Genomic DNA, 17,565 nt, shown 5'->3' on the forward strand with positions numbered 1-17,565 from the left:
TTCACCCGATTCGAGGTAATTTATATACGTCCTTTCCTGTCTCCGTTATCCATTTAATCATCCAGCCACACATCGCTTTCTTCTCTCTTTTCCATCTTCTTTCGCTCATCTATCTTCTGTGCTTCTCCATGCCTTCAGCTCCTCTGGTTCCAGTGGTGTGGGGGACCGGGTCCTGGCTCAGCTCCTGACAGAGATGGACGGCATCGAGCAGCTCAGAGACGTCACCGTTCTGGCTGCCACCAACCGGCCTGACATGATCGATAAGGTAAACAGACGCCGGCTCTCTGTCTTCATCTCTCCATTCTCCTCTTTGGTCCATGATTGATAAGCTTGAGGAGATGTTTAGTTTGTCTCCCTTGTCTACTCCTCTCCCTCCCTTACTTTGTTGTACGTGATTGATAAGGTTAAAGGCCGCTTGCCCCGCTCCGTCTTCTGTGACTTGCTCTTCGGATGCTGATGCCATTAGTACGTCGTGGTGCACTTTATATGGTTTCAGTTGCATCCATAATAAATTGTTCTAAGTAACTCAATCTACCTTCATGCTTCTACCCTTTTAGTTTACTTTAGTGGAATAACTGCTGCCAAAGCATTTTTTTTTGTCCTCTTTCTGACCCAAACCAATTCACATATCTGATTAGAAATTAGGCTGTAATATGATGAGGTCATCAAATATAATAAATTCTTCGTTTCATTTTAGCCTCCGGGGATTGGGAGCATTAGTGATTGGGAGCTCAAGCCAAGCCGCTAAACATCTACAACCACTTTACCTTTACGTTTAATTTGCTTAATTTAAAACTCAGTAAAGGTCAAACATTTGTCTCATTGTCATTTCTACTTCCTCTCCTTGACAATTTGAAGATCATACTCCCGTCTTTTCTCCCTTAGCCTCCCTCTGTTTTTATCTCCTCCTTTCTCTTTTCTCCACAAAACCTGTGTTTGGTATCCACCCATCTCTGTTTTAATGAAATTTCCTGAGTGCTGATCAAAGACTGAGCCTGTGCCTTGTCAAGAAGGACACAGGAAAGGAGAATGTCGCCGTGCTCTGTAAGCTTCTGCACAGGCAGCCCTTTCTCAGTTTTTCTTCTGCTTTTTTTGCGGTAGGGTGTCCTCCGATATTGAGTTTAAAAAATACTTTGATGTTACACATTTTAAAAGACGGTATCACGTCCTAATTTAACATGGCAAGCATTAAAATATTGCTGAATTAAGTAAACAGGAAGAAAATTACATAAAGCTGTTGTTCCTCCAACCAGCAACGGATCAACAGATCAATACACTTTTTTATATATTGATTAGTTGTTATAAACTGGTAAGGACTTTTTGATAACATGCTGCTCAAACAGCCCACTTGTGGAAAATTGATCCATCACTATGGTGATGGTAAAACCAAAATAAATTTCAGCAACAACTGATTGCAGTCTCAATTCAGACGCTTTTTAGTGGTATCACTGCTAAAGAAACATACTAAGCATAGAACTGTGAGAGTGTGTATGTGTGTGTCTAAAAGAAAGAAAGATTTAAAAAAAGGGGGGGGGGGGGAATCAAGCCCCTGGGTGCACAGATGGGAAACCCCAGGCGTCCTTGTACAAGCTGGCCTCCCTCTCAGGAAGTGGTCCCCCGTGCAGCTGAGAAATCAGATTACCTCCTGCTGGCAGTATCCCCCGACACAGTGTGTGTGCGTGCTTGCATGTGTAACGTGTGTGTTTTCATAGGTTCAAGTCATCTGAATGAGGAACGGAAGCTGCCAAATGGACAGACAGGCACCCCACATTCACCCCTTACTTTTTTAACACCCTACCCTTCTTTACCGCTCATTCGCCACCACCGGCGCTGTCTGTCACTTCAAGCCGGAGATGGGCAGACATTTCCATGCCAATGGCAGGATATGATAGGACAAATGAAGATTAATGGGACGCCTTGGTGTCAATGAAGTTATTGTGGGCTGTTAGAGGTGCAGTGGAGGCCTCCTGGGGGCCTCAGCTGTTTGACGGACAGATTGAGTGGGATGGCGAGAGAAAGAGAGTGGGGAAAGTGGTGTTTATTTTAGCTCGAAAGGAGCAGGGCTGTTGTCCATCTCTCAACAGCTCCTACACAACATTTTAGGTTTTAGTTTTTTTATCCGGTTGTTTTAGTGCTCTCCATTTAATGTCTGTGTAAATAATGTTTTTCATTTAGTCAGTTAAAGACCTGCAACACATCTTTGGTAAGTGTATATTGAGGAGGCAGTTTAGCAAAAATATAATCATTTAAATATAGATTCCCACATGGTTCTTATCAGCTCTTTTGGGAAAAATGAAATTGTCATTTCTTTCCTTAAAAATGCTCTTAGAGTGATGCTCTGAGATGCACAAATGGATGGATTTACTTTGCTAAGGAGTAAAATAAATCCTGATTTTCTTTGCTTTTTCCTTACTTGGGAGTGATGTCCCTCCGAGCTCCGAGGCAAATGGGACGCAGGATTCTAGCATATCATGTCATGATGGCATAATCAAAGCATGTTGTCAAACAAAATGTAAGTTTACACCTGATTGTAATGATCCACGATTTATGATTTCACTTAAATTAACCTCCTAAGACCCGAACTCTTCCACGGCATGCATTTTTTATTTCTCTTTGATATTTGAGCTGATTGGGATATTTGACCTGAAGAATGAAAAACAAAGAATTACCAGATTTTTTTATTTTTTTTATTTTTTTTACCTAATTTTTGTTTCTAAGAAAAATGAGCTCCACATATGAGAACATTTGTTTAAATTTAGATAGAACAGAAGCAGTATAATGTCCTGGTAAGTGGGTGTTTGAGTATTTTGGTCTAAATAACCCAAAATGTGATGTCCACATATGTGGATGCCAGGTCCTAGGAGGTTAGTATAGAAATATGTTGACATTAACACGTTTAAATCAGCCTTACTTACTGCTACTTATGAAATTACCTAACCAAAGACCAATTTATTGATTACTATATTTAGATTTAGATTTTCCATTGTTTTCTTTCAGTAAACTGTCATGTATGTGTTGCATTTCTTCATCATAAAACAACAGATTATCTTAATATTTGCATACAGTTTCTTACACACTATTAGGAGTTAAACTGTAGATGCCTGCAGTTGATTTGATTCTCAAGCCTAACAGTGGATTTATGTTTCTGTGTTAAATATGTGCCATAGGTACACTGCAATCATAAACCCTTCAGAAATCTTATACCGTAACCTGATGCTTAACTCCGTAGATATCTAACCACATGCCCCCAAGCACCCAGCATGAATAAAGTGAATGTGCATTATTACCTTGTCAAAAAAACATACAAACGGGGACAGCCTGTTCTTGTCCCAAACATGCACGAAAAGGGTCTGTGTAAGAAATGTCATAAAGCAGTCATGATGACGTGTCACCAAACACCACCATCCTACCCCCATTGCCCCCTCCAGCTTAAGAAGAAAAAAAAACTCTCCCACTTCCTCTTTCCTTTGTATTGCGCCAATCACCCAGGCCCACCTCTGACCCACTATGACTGAGCTGTGGTGATTGATTAGCACCACCAGGAATATTTATCCAGGCTGATCTAGTAGGAAGAACCCCCTGTCACTCTGTTTGTCGAGCAGCTGTCCATCTTGTTTATTGTACACACAAACACACACTCACAAACCAGAAGCCCCTTTTCTAGTCGGTAAAATGATGCTTTGATAGTTTTTTTTCCCCATTACAGTTTGTCTTTGCTGTGAACCCATGGGTTACTTTTGTCTCAGAAAGATAGTGTTGGTCTGTTGTTTCACTGAAAAGCCCATTTGTTTGCCCTAATGTGTGCTAGGCTTTATCCATGCTATCAGGAGGCAGGGCTACTTACAGTGGAGAAGATTGCTAGCAGATGGGTCTTTGTTTGTGACCAGAAGTTACCAACTGGGCTCTTATCTGAACAAGGGGCCACAACAAAACAGAGGCAGCAGAATTAGAATTGAAAGGGCAGCATGTCTACGTTGCTGTTCAGTACTGTAGGGGAAATTACAGTGGGTGAGTTTATCCTTCAACAAGTCAACACTTTCTGCTATTATTAGACATGAGAGTGTTTTTAATATTTATATTTTATAAGTATTGTGTTGGTGCACCCAGCAACTTACAAATTTCCACCTACACCAGATTCCTCTTTCTATTTTACAAAAACCCAAAGATTATTTATGACTCAAAAATGATCCGTTGAGTCACAAGTAGAGTACACAGCGTCCCAGTGGCATCCATTTGTCATCGAGCCTTTTTGTTGTTGACATTTTCCAGCGTTTGAAACCTGTTTCCCACCAGATCACAGTGTGTTTTAGTCACTAACCGTTATGTATTCGATTTTCTGCCCTCTCATGTTTACGGACTCCTCCTTCTCAAAGTCTTCTGTGCTGTAGTGTAGCTTCTGAACAGGAGATGGGGCCAAAACTGACACGGGCCAAGATTCTTGACAATTCTTTTCAAAACTTGTCGATCCTACTTTAAAGTAAAGAAATGAAAATGTTCAAAAGTGTTAAAACGCCTTTGGTGCTTAAAGGATCGTGTAAGAAGCCTTTAATGTTATAAAGTAAATTCCTTCTGTGGCTGGTAACAGTCACATGTTTTATGTGACACAGAATACATTTTGGCACATAAAAATGAGCTTAGGGTGGAAGGAGTAGTGTACTTGTTATATTATTTAAAAGCATGTAATGATGATGCTTTGTGCACTGTTGTCTCTATAAATTAATGTAACTGCTATGCCTAGAGTTTTTTGATTTGGTCCAAAAAGTCATACCACATGATGTCTGGCACTGGAAACATGAGGACACATGAATCTCTGTGCTCTTGTAGTACCGTAACTGACCTTATAAATGTGTAACTTTTTATTCATTCATAATTGTAGCTATGTTTTTGTAGAATCTGTGGTCCTTTCTAATCCAAGATCCACAAAGTTAAACATTTGTATTTTGTAATCAGATCAAAAGAAAAAGTATATTCTCATTTCATGTGTATATCAGTGCACCTGGCCCTAGGTTTGACCAAGTATATGGAGCATGTTGATCAAAGTCCATTCATTAAGCCGTTCTGTGGCCTACCGGGCTTTAGCAGGAGTCATACAAAGTAAACACTTGACATCACGCCAGTTCGAGCAGCCTGAACATCTGCCAGTGTTTTCCCAGCCAGTCTGGATGTTGCTAATTGTAATCACAGATGAATTCCACCAGACTGTAATTAGTGGGCCACTTGTTAAATATTCAGGCATTAGTTAAGTGTAGCTTTGATTTTTTTTTTCCTCCCCTCTCCTCCTCTCTGCTGCATTCAGTGCTTCTGTGTCTGTTGTGGCTTTCCATTCATCTGTGCAGGTCATTGTGCTGGTTTATGCTTTTGTTATCACCTGTTTAGCGAACCAAAATGGTAGAATCTCCCACCTCATGAAATGAAAAAGCATCAAATAAGTTATCTAATAATAACTGCAATCTGCATTCGTGACAGTGGTAGATATGCCGACTGCAAATCATCGTCTCTGCGAATCTAGAAACCGTAAATGTTTATATTTCCCTTGATCATTTTTAGACTGCCAGTTAAGTGTGAATGGCCAAATTCCATATTAATCATGGAAACCCACCTCAAGGTACATTTAGTAACTATACTGGAGCTTTTGAATGGTTGCCTTGCACATAAAAGAGTCCTGGTTTCAATTCAGGAAGGAGACACAAAACCCGGGCTCAGGGGGTCACTGCGCTCAGTGTGGTTTCCAAGCCCAGAGAAATCATCAGGAAGGCATCTGGTATAAAATTTGTGCCAAATCAAATATGCAGATCCGTCCGTTATGGCGACCTTTTGGGAAATAAGGAAGCAGTTGAAAATGTCTTCTTTTACCAGAGATTCTAAAGGTATCACAGGCTTCCTTAGGCCAATTTTGCTCTGTTGTTAGCCCGTTTTCCTTTTTAAGGGAACTTTTTTACCTTAAAACATATCAGCAGCATCTGAAATCCAAATTGTTGTGAATTATTATATTTTTCTCTCAGTCAAATGAATTATTTAACTGGTTATTTTTGATTTTTTCATGGCTAATCTGACTCAAAGGTGAAGTAACCTAATGAAAAGCTTTTGAAATGCATACGTCTGAACCATGCTGTGCTTTTGCTTCTCTGTGTTGGCTCTTATGAATACCTCTTAATTCCTTCTTCCATAAAGACTGTACATTAAGGCTTTCTTCACTTAAGTATCGAAAGCCTCTCTTGAACACTCAAAACATTTCAGTCTTTGTTATGTGGCCTCACAACAGGGCATCGGAGGATCCTCAGTTTCTCTCTGTGAATACCTTTTGTTTTGCCTTTTCTTTAGTAGAAACCTCCACCTGAGCCATGCCTCCACTCAACAGGAAACTACCCTTAGCTAAAAGACCGACTATAAGCCAGGCAGTCAAAACAGGCCATATTTTATTTTGTGTTGGCCTGACGTTATCATCTCCCAAGCTTTGCTCTCCTCTCGTGACGAGCCAAGCATGATGGAATCTCTATTGGTGCTGTCTTAAAGGATTAGAGCTTATTCACTGTTTTTTCCTGACTGCACAGTTCTGAATAGAGCCCTGCTGCCACAGTTCAGTGTCCTACTGAAGCCGAGCTGAGCTGTTGATAGCTGTGCTTCAAAATGCTGTTTTCATGTAGAGATAAGGGTTTTTTTGTTGCATTTACCACTTATTCTATTTTTTGGTATGATTCGCTGTTTGAGAATCGCTCTTTCCTGTCCCGGTAACGTTTCCAAGATTTGGTAATGAGAATGCAGAGTGAGAGTTTTGACCTGCAGGTTAGTAAAACTGCTAACCTGCAAAATAAAGTGTGCGAGTATGTCTTTGCAAACAAGAAATGAGATACCACCGAGGCATGGATGAGCTCTGGGAAGCTGCGTGTGTGTGTGTTTGTGTGTTTGGGCACTGGGGGAGCAGGATCCCCAGGCAAGTATCAAACTTCAAGGGCTGTATTAGTGTCAGCTTACACATGTGTGCATCCAAGAATATCATCACAAAAAAGCCTCCAGTCCAACCAGACATAGAAAAAATCCTGCAGGGCCACAATTTGGTTATCCAAGCCTAGACGCAAGTTTTCTGCAAAGAAAATTCATTTTCTGGTAAAAGGCAACATATTTCTCATATTCACACACTTACAAACATAAAATTCAAATATTTAGTGAGACATTGCTTGTTTTTTGTGGTATTGCTTTTATCCAACACATCTCGGTTTGTGTGTGTTTTTAAATATTCTTCCTGCAGTTGGCATTGAGCAAAAGCAAAAGAGACATGAGGATGGGAGAGGGAGGTGTGCGTGGGGTGGAAAGGAGGGAGTAAGGGAGGGGTAGGGAGGAAATGAGGGCTCTTTGTGCTCTGCTACCTGGCAGACATCTCCAGCATGTGTCGTCTTGCCTTTTGGCAAGCCGAGACCACCGGCGCCCTTGGAATGCTCTCAGTTCAGGAAATCTCGTTTATTCTCATAAACGCTACTCCTAACCCCTCTCCTGCTGCACTGCTGAAGAGCTTGCATATTTTTTTTCCTCTTTCGCAGTTTAGTATTTCTGTCTTGTGCAGTAATTCATTTGTTCGTTTTCTGTTTTTCCTGTAGAATTTACACCACGAGAGAAGGGTTTATCCGTGTTCTTCTTCACCCGTGAGCTTTATAAGCGCACAATTAAGGGCCACTTTCAAGTCCGTCAGTAACTAGCGTGTCCTTGTGTAAATGTTTGTTTTCAGGTTCTGCTATTTGTGTCTGATAAACATCGCAAACATTTATGAAACCAGTTGTCGGTGTGCAAGGTTGGATCAGTCAGAGGGATGCTCTTTTTTGTTGTGGCTGATTGTCTTGCAGTGCAGCTGTGACTTGTTGTTTTGCTATCAGGCAACAGGTAAATCTTTCAGTTGAGAACTTAGCTAAGGTGCTTTGTTTTTTTGTAATTGCATTCCTGCCAATGAGTCGGCTGTATAAGTTTTAAAAACCTCTGACGAGTGACTTTACAGCTCTGATGAGAGTGAAAGAGTCGATGTTCCCAGCAGGCTGCAGCACCCACATAAAAGGAGTAGTTTATGAAAAATGAAAATTTAAACTGGAACCATGGAATGTTGGTGTTTTAACCAACAAGTGGTTCAGCTTTAATTACAAAAAAATCCTTCGATTGGATGGCTTAAAGAAAACTAAGAAAAGAAAAAACAAACTCACAATTTTTATGCAACATTTAAAGGGGACACTCACCATGAAAGAATCTTGTTCGCAAGACTTTTTGTCCAGTAAATTTGTTTTGAAGGAATCTCTGCCTACATTTTTCTGTCAAGCTGGTTGGACAAGTGTCAGCTACAAGGAACAAAACGAATGAGAATCACTCATTTATTGAATCTGGCTCCATCCTAACATTAATTTATTATTTATTTGTTTGTTTATGTTTTTAAAGATATCAAACTAACATCATCTACGTGATTTCAGCAAGGATTCAAATTTACTTGAGTTTTTGTTATGCCGACTAATCCAAATGCATAGGTTCATATTACGTTAGCTTAGTTTAAATGCAATAAGATAAGCTATGTTGTGCTTCCAGGCTAAATTCTGAGTGACAAATAAACTAATCTAAAATAGTCCCTTCGAATGGGGCCAGTTTCTCGGCACAGCGTGGTATGCCAACAGTGAGAGCTTTGACTAAAAATGCAGTGTCATTCGCCATGACAGAGCAAATGCATGCTATCACACAGGGCTTGGTAGCTTACAGCGATATGAAGCGTATCCTGTGTTGCCTGTAACAAAAAACAGGACGACTGTCACTGTGAAGGCTTTAGAGAATTGTAAAATCTTACTTTTTTGGCATCTGATAACCATAGTAGGCGTAATGTATATTCGAGGAAGCCTTCCTGGATCGTTTATCATTTTTCAAGGCTGCCTGCAAGAAGGCACTCGCACCCACACACCAATAAAATATTCAGCAGGAAAACACTGAAGTTTATGGGAAGTTTTTTGGGGAAACATGAAATGGAATATGCTGACAACAGTATGATTTAATCTTATGGACACATAGATACACCACAGTCATTGTTTAGGCATTAAAATTAAATGTAAAAAGCATCTCATTTAAAAAAAGTATAAAGTATATAGAGACCAATATATATGTAAGTATGTCAATAAAATATATATATATATATATATATATATATATATATATATATATGTATATATATATGTATATGTGTGTATATATATATATATATATATATATATGTATATATATATGTATATGTGTATATATATATATGTGTGTATATATATATATATATATATATATATATATATATATATATATATATATATATATATATATATATATATATATATATATATATATATGTGTATGTATATATGTGTATGTATATATGTGTATGTATATATGTGTATGTATATATATGTGTGTATATATATATGTATATATATATGTGTATATATGTATATATATATGTGTATATATGTGTGTATATATATATATATATATATATATGTGTATATATATATATATGTGTATATATATATGTATGTGTATATATATATATATATATATATATACATATATATATATATATATATATATATGTATATATGTATATATATATATAGAGAGAGAGAGAGAGAGAGAGAGAGAGAGAGAGAGAGAGAGAGAGAGAGATATAGATATATATAGATCCATCTGGAAAGTTGGCGAGCCTACTTGATCTTGTTCTAGCGTGTGTAAGAAACATGGAGTAAGAAGGAGTCATCATTCACCACCATCAGGATACAGTCAGACCCACATACAAAATAGGAGCTGGTAGGGGGCCAACAGGGGGTTGCAACAAATAATACCCTCTTTGTATGTTTCAAATATCCCCTGCTGAAGCCCCCTGAGCCTGGCTCTCTGCTCCGGGGATCCCAACACCACATTAAGAGACGCTTACAAGTGGATAAGGTGTAAGATTGGAGGAGGTGGGGGTTTGGTTAAGGGAGCTACCCTGGGTTTCCTGTGATAAAAAGCAGATTTGTGCTCTCTTTTCTTTTCCCTTTCACCTCAACAGGTCCAATGCCTTGTTTAGGAGAATGGCTAAACAAACGGACTATTATTTAGTGCAGTCATTTCAGAGGCGCACTGGAGAGGCCAACGGAGTAATGGTATCCCAATGTATATCCTCTGTCGGGTTCAGTCATCTTCATCGGGATTAGGTTACCCATTGTAGATGAAATGGAATCAGTCCCATCAGACCTTTCTGTGAGGATGACCATTTGGCTGTCAGAGCAGGAGTTGTGTTTCCTTATACTGCAGCCACAATATATTAGTATTAGTCTAGCTTGCGGTTGCTTTTTGATGGTTTACGGTCTCAACAGCTTCTCTTTTTCGTGTTGGACATAATTAGCTAATATTAGGATTACAACATTATGTTTTGTTTGGCTCTATAGGTGCTGATTGAGCTTTCATTGGTCAGGCCGATCGTGGCTCAAAGAGTTGGCGGTTCGTCTTGTAACCGGAAGGTTGCCGGTTCGAGCCCCGTCTCGGTCGTTGTGTCCTTGGGCAAGACACTTCACCTACCCATCACCAGTAGGCGATTGGTGAAGTGTCAGAGGGGCCGATGGCGCGATATGGCAGCCTCGCTTCTGTCACTCTGCCCCAGGGCAGCTGTGGCTACAACTGTAGCTGCCTCCACCAGTGTATGAATGTAAGAGTGAATGAATAGTGGAATTGCACAGCGCTTTGAGGGCCCCAAAAAGCGCTATATAAATGCAATCCATTATTATTACTTTGAACACCAGTTGACTTAAACATAAGCAGTGTCGCAACAGTATCCTTTTTTTGTTTTGAAAGATTTAAACCACTTATCTCTGTGGCTTGTGACTTTTATCTATTGTCTTTGCATTGTGCTTTTCAATATGTAACATTAAGTGAGGAGAAGAGTGGCCTGTGTCTTTTGCAAACTGGAAATAAATCCGTTTCTAATTGTAAGTATAGTTTTTTTTTCTGTTTTATAATTGCTGCAATATGTCTGGTCCATGACGTCAGGTACAGAGACACAGTAATAAAGTGAGACAAAAAATGTCTGAGGGCTTTGAGGCCTTGTGTTCCTGCTGCAAGGACTTGGCAGATGCATCGGAAAGAGGATGATGGCAGGGTGTCACCTCATTTCCTCTTTCACCAGCTCTTTGATGAATGACCGTGTGAAAGGCTGGCTGTATCTTAGGTTTGGGATTGCACCTTGTTGTGTGTGTGCGTGTGTGAGAGAGGGGACGAGAGGGGGGAGACAGAAGGTGTTCCAAAAAAGGGTAACAGTGCTTTCTTTTCCCACCTTGTCATTTCTGAAGTCAAAGTAAATTATGACTGTCAGGATGTCCCCAGAAGCACTGTTAGGCCCAAAAAACCCTTGACTTGGGTCGAACTGCGGGTGGAGCAGGTTGAGAGAATGTCCCACCCACAAAATGCTCTCATGTATTTCTCGTGTCAAAGGGCCATGGGGAGGTCCCATTCTAAATCCTGTTGCCTGAGAAATGAAATAATTTCAGAGGTTGTCCACTGTCCCTTCAGGGCAGACCCCAGAACTAATCTCTTTCATCTCCTTTTCTTGCTGGTGGGGGGAAGATGGGTGGGTTAGGATGAGAGGGATGCAGCAGTCCCTTCCACCTCCTCGTCGTCTTTCTCTTTGTTTTGGATCTTTACGTCTGTTGAACAGCCTCAGGGAGATGAGCCCTCCTTCACCATTGCCCTTCCCCTCTTTGCTGTTAAAGACCACCGATCCCTCTGCACTGCTTCCCCATCTCCCTCCCTCTGTCCTTTAAGCCTTACCCCTTGTTCTCTCCCTGCCTCCCTCCTTCCCTTCTCATCCTCTCCCTCCCTGGGCCTCTGCGCTGGACTGCCTTCCCTTTGGCTTTCCTCTCTTCCTTCCTTCCTCAGTTCCTCTGCTAATAGCTCCCTTGTTCCTGGCTAGTAAGGGCTGCCAGTTGAGCAGTCATTCGTGGAAGATTCATTCGCGGTACGGTAATTGTAAACAGACAGGAGAGAGAGAGAGAGAGAAGGATGTTTGACCATTAAACCTACTGGTCACAAAAAGAAAGTAGAATGGAGGAAGCTTCAACTCTTTCTTTGAATTCTTTAGCACCATATCTTTCGTCTTTGTGTCACATATCGCTATCACCTTTATTACATATCCAGTTGTGTACCCCCCTCCCCATTCACCTCCCTTAACCTCCTTTATTTTTTGCCCCTCATAAATTAGGCACTGCTTACATCTGTCAGTGTCTTATTTCACTGCTAGATGTTGGAATTATCTTTGCCCTCAGATGTTTAACAGAGCTCTTTGCTTCTTTGCTTTGCAGAAATAGAATTATGTGTTTGTTGCAATTTGCAGCTATTCCAGCTCATGGGGAAATACATGCAAACAATCATACCAGATACGCTCAGTTAAGTAATAAATGCCTGGAAATGCCAGAAGTGACAGAAGTAATTTAAATAATTCTGATGTCATTTACTCATTTTTCAGTTTAAAAATTTTTTCAAATCTGCTCTCATTACTGTTGTGTGGAAAACAGCTTTTCTGTGCAGAGTTGAATTTCCTGAAGTTTCCCCTGTAAAAAGGAAATGTGTTTGTTGGCTAGCGGAAATGGTAAAGATGAGAGAGGATGACACAGGGAGTGTGTGTGTGTGTGTGTGTGCGCGAGTGTGAATCCACTAGTGCCAGGCAACCAGACCTGTCCCTGACCCTCAAATGATTGCTCCCTGAAGCTCGGCTGTAAGCCGTCAGCAGCCAAACGGTTGCTCTTTTCCCAGCTTTTATCTCCTTTTCCTGTGTCCTCATTTATTTTATTTTTTTTTCTGGTTGTGTCCCACGCTTATCTCTCCAGTATACTCAAAGTCCAGCAGTAGTTGTTTTGGAAAAGATTTCATTTGTGTTATCAAATCAAAAATATTTTGGAGTCAGCCATCCATAGCCTCATTTCTGTGTTAGCCGATGATGCTTTTAAGCCATTTTTACCACCTCGGACGTGTCAAGCAAATCAACATATGACAAAAGTAAGATGTCCAGCTCTGGCTTACTTGAGTCTCATTACTCACCCACACACCTTGAATGGAAAGCTACATGGGGAGCGTTTACTCGTCTACGCTTTGATACAAAAACCATTTAAAGACCACATACCCCGCAATAAACATACCACAGTAAGCTTTGGCTTTGTGATCTGTGTGTTTTTACTCACAGTTAGCTTTTGTTGCATGCAATAAACATGACTCAGTTGTTAGGTAATGGGTAAACTTTTGCATTCAGTTAATGTACTTTCCAGAAACCATTATAAGGACTCAGCTTCCACATGAATGGAGCATCAGTGGGGTACATGCATGTGCTGCATACAGTTTACAGAGTTGTATAATAATGAAACAGAAGTATATAAAGATTCCAAATGACATTTTACATGTTGGTGTTTTAAAATGTAAAAATATCTTTCTTCTTTTTTATGATCTCTAAGAATTTAAGTGTAGTTTGGGGCTTTTTCTTCCTTTTCCTTTTGCACGACTTAACATTCGCAACATAATCCAGAGGCTTTTCCTCCAGTTGGTCTCACAATCCATACAAACGTATTTCTTTAAAGACGGGGAAAACTGAAAAGGAATGGGGTTGACTGTTTTCTGCACCCACTTGCTTGTGCTGCCCTTGAAAATGCTCATTTTGTGTCTTGATTACAGTGTGTGGTTTCTCTCAAGACAAACACAGCAAACTAAATGCAGCATGGTCAATTGGTCCGATCCCGAATTAAGGCGGAGGGAAACGGAGAGCAACCAATTAGGAGACGGAAGCCACTAATTAAAAGCTGCATGCTCTACAGGTTGCATCAATTTTATTTTCTTTAGCAATGGCCAGGGCCATAATTTCAGAGCTTGCACATTCCAGCACAGCTGCCTTCTGTGTTTGGAAAGTCCTTGTGCACAGAGGCAGCTCTGTCCGTCTTCCCCTCTCTCTTGTTGGTAGGTTGGAATGAGGAAAACAAAAACAAAAAAAGAACGAGAGAGAGAAACTGAGGAAATTTGGAAAAATCTTTAAGACTCTACATCATTCAGAATAGATGAGAAACCATTCATTAGAAGTTTTCAACAAGAGTCTGTTTGGAGAAATGTTTCCACTTCCTGGATTAGGTTCAGTGGAATGCTGCCAATACATTTTGTGTGTTGTGAATTGGAGATTGCATTATGCTCGAGTGGTTTGGGTGGTTAACCAATACGCTTGCTTTGGAAAGCTGCAGGGAAATGTTGAGCACCTGAGGAAAGCCACAGGGTTGTTCTGAACAGTGGGCCCACAAAAGGCAGCGGCCAGTATTTGCAAAATGCTTCCAGAATAATGGTGTTCGTTTGGCAGTGACTGAGAGCACTTGTCATTGTGCTTTTTTTGTGTGTAAAATGAGGATACGCAGATATGTCTTGTTCTTTTGCACGTAAACTTGACAAGTGTGTCAAATAAAATATAATACAAATAAATCCATTCATATATTTCCCTGGCAATCTCATGAAAAGCCTGAAATATTTCATTATTATTGACTGAAAAGGCAAAGTGATGCAGTGCCTTCTCCAGATTTATATAAAGCTTAGCTTCCTGTTTCCAATTCTTCTCATTGTTTTACAGGTGATTATTTAACACCTCATGGGAACTTTCCACCTTAAGCTGTTATACAACCAGCGTACATGAGCCTTTACTTAGGTATTCATTCACATGTTCAGGATACTAGGCATTTTTTGTGACGTCTAAGACAGCAAAGCAAGAACCTATATATCAAGCATTCAGTTGCCCCGTTCTGTCACAATATACAAGTTTGTCCTGAATCCTCTTATCGTGGCTTCCTTCTCAGCACGATGACACTCAAAGGGGAGTAAGGCACCCCTCCCACCCCATTTTTTTCTCAAATGATGGAGAGAAAAGGGAAAAAGAGAGGAAATAACTTAGACCTCATCTTTTTCCTTCCATTCCAACTAATGGTTTTTCCAGACCTCAAATGCTGAAGGCTGACCTTCTCTCTCGAACTGGATTTTTCCTGTACCCTACACCTTGGATTTCAGGAAATGTACAAAACAGGATAGCACAGCACAACATATTTCTTGTGTCAGTTTTCCTCTTTTTGAGAGACAGAAAAACACTTGAGAATCCAATGACATCAGCAGCCAAGGCTGCTGTTTTTCCTTTTTTCTTTTCCCATGTATTATTTTATGCATACTAATGAGATGCGAGTGTAGCTCTTCATAGTCCAGTGATAACTAATGCTTACTTTGGGGCTGTATCATTTAGTGTTTTTCACTTTCAAATATGTTGAAATACAGCCAGGCAGATACGCAGAAGGCAGCTTTTTTTTTTTCTTTTAATTTGGCCAAAACCTTTAACCTGCAGATTACAAAATAAGAGCTTACATTTACGTCTCACTTTTTACGTTTATGACGTTTGTTGAGTACTGACCCCTGTACCATTTCCACAAAAAGCAAGGGCTCAAGCAAATCAGAAGCAAGTAAACAGGCCTTGTTTTACAGTTGTGTTCTAAGAAGCCAACTGCCCCCAAGTTGGATGTGATTTGCATGTTGAAACAGTTGGAGCTAACGGTCCCAGCGCCCCTCTGTAATTAGTGGCCAGAAGGCCTTATTTGCCTTTCACGCCAGTATGGGCTTTGCCACATTGTTCAGAGTAGGGGCACTGCTGAAGGATATAAACACAGTTGACTGTGTCCTTTTTCCTTGGTCATAGTCACAGTAGCCCATTGATGAGTTGCCCAGTTCCAGATAAATTCTTGGCAGTTTCCACCCTACAGCACCATTTGGAATTGCCCTTGCAGCACCCCTCCATTTTTACCATTTACAAAGTGACTGAGTCGTATAAACTAGTTTTAGCATTCATTTCCCTGATATTACAGACATTATGCCCACACCGATAAATACTTGGTGCTTTAAACGTTTACACAAAGCTTTCCCGTTCCTGTTTTAGTATGAATATGTTTATTGGCAACAGCTGGTCACTGCACCTGTCACTATTTTAGAGACACCGTAACTGTGCTGCGTTCATGCTGTGAAGTCGCCCACTCTCCACATTTCTTACCATGTTTGCTTTTCTCAATGTTTTTCCTTCTCCACAATCAACGGGGAATTATCTGTCTTCCGGAAAAAAGAGGCAGCCCACTAATTTTAGATTGACTTGATTGAGCCTGGAGGCCAAAGGGATCAAACCCACATCCGCTGAAAGCCAGGGATGCTAATTCTAACCATAACATAGCTAACATGTGTTTTGCTCTCCCCAAGTGCTGATTTGGAACCTGCTTGGAGCACAGCTCTCGCTGCTGCCTTCTCCACTGCACCCGCTGCAAAGGACCATTCTTTCTTGTGGCATGTTTTGTGGGTATTGGCCCACCGTCTGTATATTTATAGAGACCGGGTCATGACACATGCATGGACTACTTGTTCTCTCCTATGTTCTTTCTTCAGCCAGCTGCCATTACTGAATGTTTTTGTAAGTGTCAGTGTGGACATTTTAATGTAGCTTAATTCATTTTCAGGATGTTGAACATCAATTTAACTAAATTTGTCAGGATACCTGTATAAACTTGTTCAAATTCATGCAAAGAGAAGTTTTTGGTTTTTTTTGCCTAGGGAAAGTGCACAGAAACTCTATAGAATGCAGTACATTATTTAATGTGATAAAGGCTTTATTCATTCATGTAGCAAATTGCTTTTAATGCTGAGGTGTCATTTAAAAAACTGAAAACTGGAATATTATAAAAAAAAAATCTTTTTCTGTTGACTTTTCTAGTTCTCGTTTACTCTTTATATGTATGTATGTGCTTTTTTAGTTTTTTGAGCCATTGTTTTTATGCACTCTTTCTTTTTTTCTCTCTTTCTTTCTTTCTTTGTTTCTTTTTTAGAGTTTGTCTGCTTTGTATTTGTGTTTCTAGTATTGCACATACAAGATATGTTCCAAGTGAAATAAGATCTCTGTGTTTCAATCAGGTCAAAGAATGGAAGCATATATCCTGTCGAAAACTGCCTCATGTCAAAGTTCGGCTCCCCAGGCATTCATCAAGCACACCAAAGTATTCATTATTAGTGCTTTGTCACCAGAAGCAATCCTGGGCGTCTTCAGATATGGCATGAAAAGCATAGCGAATGGTCAGACTCCATCTTTGGTGTCTTCAAAGAGAACATAGTAATGACAACACTGCTAGCTGTTTAGCCCTCAGGGTCTGCTGTGGAGTTGCTTGACTACCAGACTAATTATTTACAAAGACAACCTAAGGAGGAGACACGATGTTCGTGCCACAATAACAGTCCCATCTTCTTCACGTCCACCCACTCATTAGGTTTAATAGTGCCGCAGGCCATTTTTAGCTTCAAATGTAGCTTTGTGTTGACACTTTCCCTGTCACACCTTACAAGCCTTTACCTCATGAGCTATAGTTTCACAAGTTAGAGTAGGTCGTTTACCAATTGGAAGGTTGATGGTTCAGTCCCTGACTACTCCAGTCTGTGGGTAAGATTTTGAACTCTGAGTCATCCATCAGAGCCAGCTTGATGGTGCGTGCAAAAGTTGGA

The 17,565-nt window shown here is 40.2% G+C and overlaps 1 protein-coding gene across 2 annotated transcripts in view; it reads left to right on the plus strand.

The window, feature by feature from the left end:
- afg2a (AAA ATPase AFG2A) overlaps window positions 1–17,565 on the plus strand; it is a 108,868-nt gene that overhangs the window by 37,727 nt on the left and 53,576 nt on the right. For both annotated transcript variants that reach the window (XM_076889797.1, XM_014408562.3), the window contains exon 15: window positions 139–265. In XM_076889797.1, the coding sequence (XP_076745912.1) occupies window positions 139–265 (127 nt within the window). The remainder of the gene's footprint in view (window positions 1–138; window positions 266–17,565) is intronic.

Source organism: Maylandia zebra, linkage group LG2 (assembly GCF_041146795.1).
Source record: "Maylandia zebra isolate NMK-2024a linkage group LG2, Mzebra_GT3a, whole genome shotgun sequence".
NCBI classification, from domain to species: Eukaryota; Metazoa; Chordata; class Actinopteri; order Cichliformes; family Cichlidae; genus Maylandia; species Maylandia zebra.